This window comes from Mustela nigripes, chromosome 6, assembly GCF_022355385.1.
Source record: "Mustela nigripes isolate SB6536 chromosome 6, MUSNIG.SB6536, whole genome shotgun sequence".
NCBI lineage: Eukaryota > Metazoa > Chordata > Mammalia > Carnivora > Mustelidae > Mustela > Mustela nigripes.
In genome coordinates this window covers 123,602,984-123,613,057 of record NC_081562.1, presented here as the reverse complement: position 1 = coordinate 123,613,057, position 10,074 = coordinate 123,602,984, and the positions used below count along the sequence as shown (strand labels likewise).

General features: G+C 36.6%; 1 protein-coding gene across 10 annotated transcripts in view; it reads left to right on the top strand.

The window, feature by feature from the left end:
* Window positions 1-10,074, top strand: part of ACBD5 (acyl-CoA binding domain containing 5) — a 94,250-nt gene that overhangs the window by 18,054 nt on the left and 66,122 nt on the right. For 6 of the 10 annotated variants that reach the window (XM_059404131.1, XM_059404130.1, XM_059404127.1 and 3 more), the window contains 3 exons: window positions 3,153-3,287; window positions 4,801-5,007; window positions 6,155-6,261. In XM_059404131.1, coding sequence (XP_059260114.1) covers window positions 3,153-3,287; window positions 4,801-5,007; window positions 6,155-6,261 — 449 coding nt within the window. The remainder of the gene's footprint in view (window positions 1-3,152; window positions 3,288-4,800; window positions 5,008-6,154; window positions 6,262-10,074) is intronic. The other 4 variants (XM_059404126.1, XM_059404128.1, XM_059404134.1 and 1 more) reach the window with 1 other exon arrangement.

Below are 10,074 nucleotides of genomic sequence, written 5' to 3'. Positions count from 1 at the left end.
AATACAACCAATTGTAAGGTTAGAATAAAGCAAATGCTATTATTAAAAAAAAAAAAAAAGCTTGATGAACCAGATACTGTTTTGACAACTCACTTGAGAGCAAAACCTTTACTTTAAACAACCAAAATTCTCTATCACTTTTGCCCGTTTTTCAGCTTATACACAATTTTAATGTGGCCTCTTGTGTCTTTAAAATCTAAGAACTGAATATGAACTAATTTAGCAGTAGACCCTGACCTGAAATGACATGAGGCTATTTTAAATAAATCTTTATTCTTTTAGAGTGACTATGCATACATTTTGCTGTAAAAACTTTATTATTGTTTTTTAGCGGGAGCTGCCTTAAACTCTGTTGAAAGTGTTACATAATGTGTAGTACATTTAGTATATGACATTTGCAATATTAGAAAACTGGATTTTAAATCATATCTGGATTCAAGGGTAAGGGATGTGGACGTGTACCATAATTTATTTAACCTATAACATTCTAATGGACATTTAGATTGTTTCCTCCTTTTTTTGTATTAAGTTTTTAATTTTAATTTCAGTACAGTTAACATACAGTGTTATATTTGTTTCCTCTTCTATCTTCAAAAAATGCTGCTGATGGTAACCCTGTACAAATGTCATCTAATATATAGGAAGGTATATCTGTAAGAAATAATATTAGAAATCTAATAGCCAAGGTCAAAATATATGGGTGTTTCATAGTTTGCAGTCTTGACTTTTCTTTTAACTAAGAATGGTATTAAAAGTAGCCACTTAGGGGGGCGCCTGGGTGGCTCAGTGGGTTGGGCTGCTGCCTTTGGCTCAGGTCGTGATCTCAGGGTCCTGGGATCGAGTCCCTCATCAGGCTCTCTGCTCAGCAGGGAGCCTGCTTCCTCCTCTCTCTCTCTGCCTGCCTCTCTGCCTACTTGTAATCTCTCTCTCTGTCAAATAAATAAATAAATAAATAAATTAAATCTTTTTAAAAAAGTAGCCACTTAGGCCCAGTAGAACAGATGTTATCTGTGTCATATGTACTTCTTCATAGTATACATAGATAGTAAGTTTTGAAATCCAAAAGTATGAACTCTCCAACTTTTTCCTTTTTCAAGATTGTTTTGACCATCCTGGATCCTTTGCATTTCTCTATGAATTTTAGAATCAGCTTGTCAATGTTTTGCAAAAAAGGTCACCAACATTCCAATAGAGATTGCAGTGAATTGTGGTGCATTTTGAGGAGTATTGTCATCACAACAATATTGTCTTCCAGTCCATTTATTTTGTTCTTTAATTTCTTCCAACAGTGTTTTGTCATTTACACAGTGAAATACATATACCTTCTTTTGTCAAGTATACTGCTGAGCATTTTATTCATTCATTCTATTATAGATTATTTTCTAATTTCATGTTTGGATTATTCATTGTTAGGTTGTAGAAATATAGTTGATTTTTGTTGATGGATGTTGTATTCTGCAGTCTCATCAAACCTTTTGTTCTAGTAGTTTTTGTTTTTATTTTTTGTAGATTTCCTAGGATTTCATGTATACAAGAGCATGTCATTTGCAAACAGACTTTTTTACTTTTTCCTTTTCAATCTGCATGTCTTTTATTTATTTTTCTTGTTTAATTGCTGTGGCAAGAATGTCAAGTATCATATTAAATAGAGATGGCAAAAGCAAACATTTTTGTCTTAATATAGGAATAAAAAAAATGTTCAGTCATTCAAGATTAATTTTGATGCTCATTGTGAATTTTTGTAGATACCCTTTATCAGATTGAGGAAATTCTCTTGCATTTTTAATTTTTTCAGCATTATTATCATGAAAGTATTTTATTTTTGTCAGATGCTTTATCTGCATCTATTATGATAATCATGTGGCTTTTGCCCTTTATTCTGTTAGTTTGGTATACATCATTAACTGATTTTTGGATGTTGAGTCGGGTTTGCTAGTAATTCTGTGTGCTTTCTACACCTCTCACAGAACTGCTGTGATGATGCTTTTGCTGTGGTCAAGTAGTTTTGCTACAACTATCCATTTGATGGGGGTTTAGGAGATTCCCTGTTGCTTAGTTTTATTGTAGATGTCCGTGAGTGGTAGGCCTTTTTGTTTCTCGTTTTTTTTTTTTTGTTTTGGTTAGCTTTTTTTCCCCTTGTTTTTTGTTTTGTTAGTCTTGCTTTTTCTGGTTATCAGGGGAAAAAACAAGGAGGTTCATAAACCATGATGCTGCATGGTTCTCGAAGAGAGAGTAGAACACAATGGCAATGGTGGAGTTGAGTTCTTACTCTTTTGTTCCTGTTTAAGATGTATGGAGATTTTGAAATTTGATGTTCTTTGGGATGCAGGGAACCATCCAAAATGCATTTGAGTAAGTAAGAATGAGCCCAAAAGTTTATGGAGGGAGACCACTGTTCTTGACCAGTAGCCATGTAGAAGGCCTTTATTATCTTAAAGAGTGATGGAAATGGAATTCCCTGTATCTCAAAATGAGGTCCAGTAACCAACAGTATTGGCATCATGGGAAGCTTTACAGAAATGCAGAATCTTACATCACTTCAGACTTACAGATTCAGAATCTGCATTTTAACTGGATCTCCCATGCATGTTAATGTTTGAGAAGTTTTGATGTATTTACTCTCAACATATGACTGGCCAGTAGGACAATGTATGTGCCTTTTTAAGTGATTGATTGTATTAACTGATGCTTTCAAAGAAAGATAAATATAAAGCCTTAGAGGTAATAAAAGGATAAAAATTTTTAAATGTAGCTCAATTATAATATTGGTGAGATTATTGTATTTACATTTTCAATATGTCAGCAACTGTCTCTTCATTTACTATGTATAAAGAAGATCGCTCATCTCTAACTTTACTATTTTGATTGATAATTATCTTAAAAATAACATTATGTTCTGTCTTGTTTAGGAAGAATTTAAGATAGCCTTTTTGTAAACTGATTTTTTTGTTGTAAACTGATACTTGAATAAGTTTATTTATGTAATATATGTATACTTCTAGTCAAAGAAAAGAATACTGGTAATTATATGTCAAAATTTTAAGTCTTCAAAATTATTGTAGTAGTTATTTGTAAATGACAGTATTATTTGTAAATTACAGCTTTCTACTATGTTAGAGCACTAGCGATTAAGTCATCATTTCGTATTTTAGATCTTGGTAATGTTCTGACTTCTACTCCAAATGCCAAAACTGTTAATGGTAAAGCTGAAAGCAGTGATAGTGGAGCTGAATCTGAGGAAGAAGAGGCCCAAGAAGAGGTGAAAGGAGCAGAACAAAGTGATAATGGTAATCTTTGGATGATGAGCTAATAATTTAACAATATGGAGTGGTTTGGGCTGATCTGGTGTTGTATGAGAATAATGTGTATGGTGGGATGTGGGCTGTTGATCTTATAACCAAATTCTTTGGGGGCCAAAAGTACAGGGACAGTCAGCCTCATGTGTAGACAGAATAGATGGACTTGAACACTAACAATAATAGACTACTTCTCTAAAGGTGCTGCCTGAAACGCTGTGTTAGAAATGTACTCATTTTATGGAGGGCCTGGCTGACTCAGTCAGTAGAGCATGTGACTGCTGATCGCAGAGCCCTGAGTTCAAGCCCCATGTCGAGCACAGAGTTTACTTAAACAAACAAAAAGAAATGTATCTGGGATGCCTGGGTGGCTCAGTGGGTTAAGCCTCTGACTTTGGCTCTGGCCATGATCCCAGGGTCCTGGGATCGAACCCCACATCGGGCTCTCTGCTCAGTGGGGAGCCTGCTTCCCCCCACCTCTCTCTGCCTACTTGTGATCTCTCTCTCTCTGCCAAATAAATAAATAAAATCTTAAAAAAAAAAAAAAGAAATGTATTCATTTTAGGTATTTTTCCAAATATGACTATCTATACATTACCAAGGAGAGGAGACAGGTTAAACTCTCAAGACCTTATCAAGAATAGAAAGGACTCTGGGGTGCCTGGGTGGCTTAGTGGGTTAAACCTCTGCCTTTGGCTCAGGTCATGATCTCAGGGTCCTGGGATCAAGCCCCTCATCAGGCTCTGAGCCTGCTTCCTCCTCTCTCTCTGCTTGCCTCTCTGCCTACTTGTGATCTCTCTCTCTCTGTCAAATAAATAAATAAAATATTAAAAAAAAAAAAAGAATAGAATGGACTCCAGAGAATTGGATACAGGAAGAAGTTTTGATGAAGAGGGAACATTGGAGTCATGGCGTACTGCACTGGGGGGCCTTGTTAGTAAGAGTACCAGTAATTCTTGGGAAGACTATTTGAGAAAGGGGAGGCAGGAAGGCACTAAAACAAATGGCACAACTTAGTTTTGCCTTTACTTTCTAGTAAGATGTGACAAATAATACCTTCTTTGAAGGATATTTTTATTGACTGCTTTGTACTGCTGCATCTTGTAGGGCAATTTGCCTATACTTGAGAGAGTGTAAAGATCTTGAGAGGTTGTTTTAGGGAAGCGTCACTGGCTCAGTTGGTAGAGCATGTGACTCTTGATCTTGGGGTTGTGAGTTCTAGACCCATATTGGGTGTGGAGCCTACTTAAAATAAAATAAAATAAAATAAAATAGCTTCTAGAAGACTGACAGGGAACTGAAGCAGTTTTGAGTGTGCTCTCAGCATACAATAAACTCCTTTTCACAATAAACTCCTTTTCATAGAGTACGCCATCTCTCTGATCCAAGTCGGAAACTGATCAAAGGGATTATGCTGGGTTGGAGAAATGATTACTTGCTATTAGGACATGTATACAGAAGTTGACCTGCTATGAATTTTATGAATCTCCCTACTTTCTTATAGTAGATAAGAAAATGATGAGGAAATCTGCAGACCATAAGAATTTGGAAATGACTGTTACTAATGGCTATGACGAAGACAGCTCTGCTCGGGATACACAGAATGACATTCATGCCGGTTCTTCCTTGAGTGGCAGAAGTGCTGAAGAAATAAAGGCTGTAGATGAAAACTTGGAGCAAACTGGAAAAACTGCTGTCTGCATTCACCAAGGTATTGTCCCATAATAGTTATGTGTCTAGCCTCTTTCCTGTGAATGGCATATTGTTTTCATGATATTAGGATGTTTAGGAGTAGTTTTGAATTTAAAAACCTCTTATTCAGGGGGGAGCTGAGTGGTTCATTCATTTGAGTGTTTGACTCTTGATTTTGGCTTGGGTCTTGATTTCAGGGTCATGAGCCCACATCGGGCTCTGTACTGGACATGGAGCATATTGAAGAAAAGAAAGAAGGAAGGGGGAGAGAGAGAGAGAAGGAGGGAAAGAGAGAGGAAGGGAGGAAGGGAGAAAGGAAAGAAAAAATTCCTATAAAAAACTCTTTTTGGGGGCACCTGGGTGGCTCAGTGGGTTAAAGCCTCTGCTTTCGGCTTAGGTCATGATCCCAGGGTGCTGCTCAGCAGAGAGCCTGCTTCCTCCTCTCTCTCTGCCTGCCTCTCTGCCTACTTGTGATTTCTGTCTGTCAAATAAATAAATAAAGTCTTTAAAAAAAAAAAACACCTCTTTTTCAATAGTGTCTTAGGGATTATTAATATTATAAGGGTGAATAGCTTTGAAAGGTAATGAATTAGGGGCAACTTTTATATTTATTGAGACATTTGTTATTGTGTTTTCATATGGCATTTTAAAATAAAAATTTGAAATTATTTTACTTTTATTCCTGATGTTTCTTTTAACCTAAACATATGATGCCTTTGCTCTCCATTCAGCAAGATAAGTCATAGTCTTTTCATATCTTAGGACTCTAGAAGTGAGCCTATGGTATGTATTTGATGAATTATGAACATTGCTGCAATTCAGTTAAGAAAGTGGAAATATACTCATCGACTATAACAACTGAACTTGAATAGTTGCATACCAGTTTAGGCCTCCTAGCTGGTAGTCAGTTTTCTCTTACAAGGTTATTAAGTTTAGTATGATTCAATATGGACAGTAATTGCATGATAAACTACTTTATAATCTTTTCAAATAAAAGTTATCAACTAAATTTAAAGTTTTGTCAAGTTAAAAGAAAAAATATGGCTTAATAAATCAAATTTGTCTCTAGTATGAAAATAAGAGCTGATAAATTTTGAGAATGGAATAAATGCATTTTTCTTCAATTAGAGAATAATAATTCCACCTGGACATTTGTTCATTTTTAGAAATAAATGATGATCATGTTGAAGATGTTTCAGGAATTCAGCATTTGACAAGTGATTCAGACAGTGAAGTTTACTGTGATTCCATGGAACAATTTGGACAAGAAGAGGTAAAAATGACATCTTTTAATTGGTAAATTATCAAAGTGATATATCAGAATCCAGTGCATAACTTCTATTATTTATTTATTTATTTTTTTTTTTAGAATTTTTTTTTTTTTTTAAGATTTTATTTATTTATTTGACACAGAGAGATCACAAGTAGGCAGAGAGGCAGGCAGGCAGAGAGGGAGAGAGAGGAGGAAGCAGGCTCACTGCCGAGCAGAGAGCCTGATACGGGACTCGATCCCAGGACCCTGAGATCATGACCTGAGCTGAAGGCAGTGGCTTAACCCACTGAGCCACCCAGGCGCCCCTATTATTTATTTTTTAATTCTAATTTTAATTTTTATTAAAAAATTTTTTTGAGAGAGAGAGGACACATGTGCTAGGTAAGGGGAAGGGGCAGGCAGAGAGGGGAAAGAGAGAACCTCAAGCCGACTCCACACCCAATGCAAGCCCGACACGGAGCTCAGTCTCACCATCTTTAGATTATGACCTGAGCCAAAACCACAAGTTGGACCAATAGCTGACTGAGGCACCCAGGCACCCTGTATAACTTCTTTTAATAGCACAGGTACATGTTCTTCGTCACTTTGAAAATAACCCATAAAATATTTAAGCATTTCTATTTAAATTATTTTTGTGACTTTAAAAATACATAATATTCCTGAATATTCAAAAATATTTAAATATTATAATCTGTAACATATTTGTATTTTAAATATTCTGAGGGAGGTGGGATCGGGGAGGCAGAGGGTAAACTCTTAAAACTAGTCCCTATGTTTGAAACGTTGATTGACAGTCAAGAAAAGTGCATAGGTTTCAAATAAATCTGTCCTTCACCCTGACTTTTTTTTTTTTAAGATTTTATTTATTTATTTGACAGACAGAGATCACAAGTAGGCAGAGAGGCAGGCAGAGAGAGGGGAAGGGAAGCAGGCTCCCCACTGAGCAGGGAGCCCGATGTGGGGCTCGATGCCGGGACTCTGAGATCATGACACGAGCCGAAGGCAGAGGCTTTAACCCACTGAGCCATTCAGGGGCCCCTGACTTTTTTTTAAAAGTGTAATTATCATACAATACTATATTAGTTTTAGTGTACAACATGTTGATTCGGTGATTCTATACATTACTTCCTTGGTGCTCACCATGGTAAGTGTAGTCACCATACAACTCTATCACAATATTATTGACTCTATTTCTTAGGCTATACTTTCTACCTCTGAGACTTATTTATTTTATAGCTGGAAGTTTGTACCTGTTCATCCCCTTTATCTATTTCACCCATCCCCGCCACACCTACCTCCCCTTTAGTAACCACCAATTTGTTTTCTGTATTTAAGAGTTGTTTGGCTTTTGTTTTTGTTTTTGTTTTTTTTTTTTAGATTCCATACATAATTGAAATCATGTGATATTTATCTTTCTCTGTCTGACTTATTTCACTTAGTCTGATACCCTTTAGGTCCATCCATTTTGTTGAGAATGGCCAGATTTCATTCTTCTTTAATGGCCAATAGATGTTCCATTGTATGTATGTGTATATATATACACACCATATTTTCTTTATCCATTCATCTTATTGGACATTTGGACTGCTTCTGTATCTTGGCTTTTGTAATGCCGCCATAAAATAGAGGTGCATATATCTTTTCAAGTTAGTATGTTCCTTTTCTTTGGGTTAATACCCAGTTGTGGAATTACTGGAATGTTTGGTATTTCTATTTTTAGTTTTTTAAAGAAACTCCATACTGTTTTCCATAGTAGCTGCACCAATTTACATTCCTACCAACAGCGCACCAGGGTTCTCCTTTCTCCATATCCTCACCAACACTTGTTACCTCTTGTTACCCAGCCATTCTGATTGGTGTCAGGTGTGTAGTGCTTTTTGGATACAGTAATGTTTGGATACAGTAATGTCTGTCCTTACCTAGGGTGTAAAAGCATTGCATCTAATGGGTTTAAGACCTCATGCTTTCAAAAGACCTCATGCTCTCACTTAAAAAATTATTGTTTGAAAGAAAGTCAGTTTTTTATTTCATAGTTTCTGTTTTCAGTTCAGTTTAAATAAGTTATATAGCTTATAGATCCCTTTCTGAAAGGTTGAAATTTTGAAAGATTGAATAATTGCTTTGTAGAAGCTAAAAATAGAAAATGATTCTAGAATAGCCATTTAGTGGAATAGAGATTAGGTTGGAAGTGCTGTTCTGAAACTGAAAAAGGTATTTGAGATAGGAAATATTTTTTATATATACATATACTCCTGACATCATTGCAAACAAGCAGACCAATACAGACAGGTTTACTTGGAATTTTGTTAGGTGGATTAGATTTCCAAGATTCTTTTTTTTTTTTTTAAGATTTTATTTATTAATTTGATAGAGAGAAATTACAAGTAAATGGAGAGGCAGGCAGAGAGAGAGAGATAGGGAAGCAGGCTCCCTGCTGAACAGAGAGCCCGACGCGGGACTTGATCCCAGGACCCTGAGATCATGACCTCAGCCGAAGGCAGCGGCTTAACCCACTGAGCCACCGAGGCGCCCCTCCAAGATTCTTTTTAATGGTAACAAATGTTTTATTAAATTTCCAATACGCTATGTACAACTTAGAAATATTTGCCATATACATCATTCTGATACATTCCTCCCTTTGTATAATACCTTGATTTCAATTTTTTCATCCTCTTTTGACCCCTTAAATTTGGTGTCAGGGATATATCCCTAGTTACTACTCCCTTGCTTTCTGCCATCAGCCACATGCTGCTGATTCTAAACCTGTTATCTCCAACCTATATCTCTGAATTCTAACTGCCCTATTAAACATGTTGCCTAAGCACCTCAATTTATAATTATCTGTAACTATACCATTATTTCTTTCTGTTCCCCTGAAACCTCTTTGTCCTCTGTATTCTTCTCTTGGTGAGGATCACAAAACCATCTGGTCTTTTCCTTTCCCTTACTTCCCACATTCAGTCTTCAACTCCTGTTGATTCTGTAATCTCAAAAGTTCTCAAATCACCCTCTGTCCTAACACTACTCCATTGGTACAGGCTGACATCATTACTACATCTTCATATCATTTCTTCAAGGAAGCCTTCACTTAGCCCCAGGAGGGCACCCCTCCCGTGGGCTCCTGTAGCAAACACCCCTTGTCTATCTTTTTCGTAACACTTAACCCAACTATGCTGTAATGATCTGACTTCTTTCACTCCCTTTTCAAGACTAGGAGCCTCTTGCAGACAGAGATTTTATCTCTTTCTTCATATTATCCTTAGAGTTTAGCATAGGAAGTAGAATAAGAATCGACAGGGGCACCTGGGTGGCTCAGTGGGTTAAGCCTCTGCCTTCAGCTCAGGTCATGATTTCAGGGTCCTGGGTTCGAGCCCCGCATCAGGATCTCTGCTAAGCAGGGAGCCTGCTTCCTCCTCTCTCTCTGCCTGCCTCTCTGCCTACTTGTGATATTTGTCTGTCAAATAAATAAATAAAATCTTTAAATAATAAAAAAAAGAATAAGAATCGACATTTAAAAAAAGTCTTTTGGATGAACACTGACCCATTAGAAGAGTTCATTGCCAAAATTCCTCACTTCTTTGCTCATGGGTAAATAATTTCTGTCCCATTTCTTTCCTATATAAAAGGCAGAAGATGAATTGAGTAACTCTTTAGAAAAGTATTTCCTGTCATAACATGAAAAAAGTTTTTTTTTTTTTTAAATATTTTATTTATTTACTTGAGAGAGAGACAGTGAGAGAGAGCATGAACGAGGAGAAGGTCAGAGAGAGAAGCAGACTCCCCAGCTCCATGGGGAGTCTGCTTCTCTCTCTG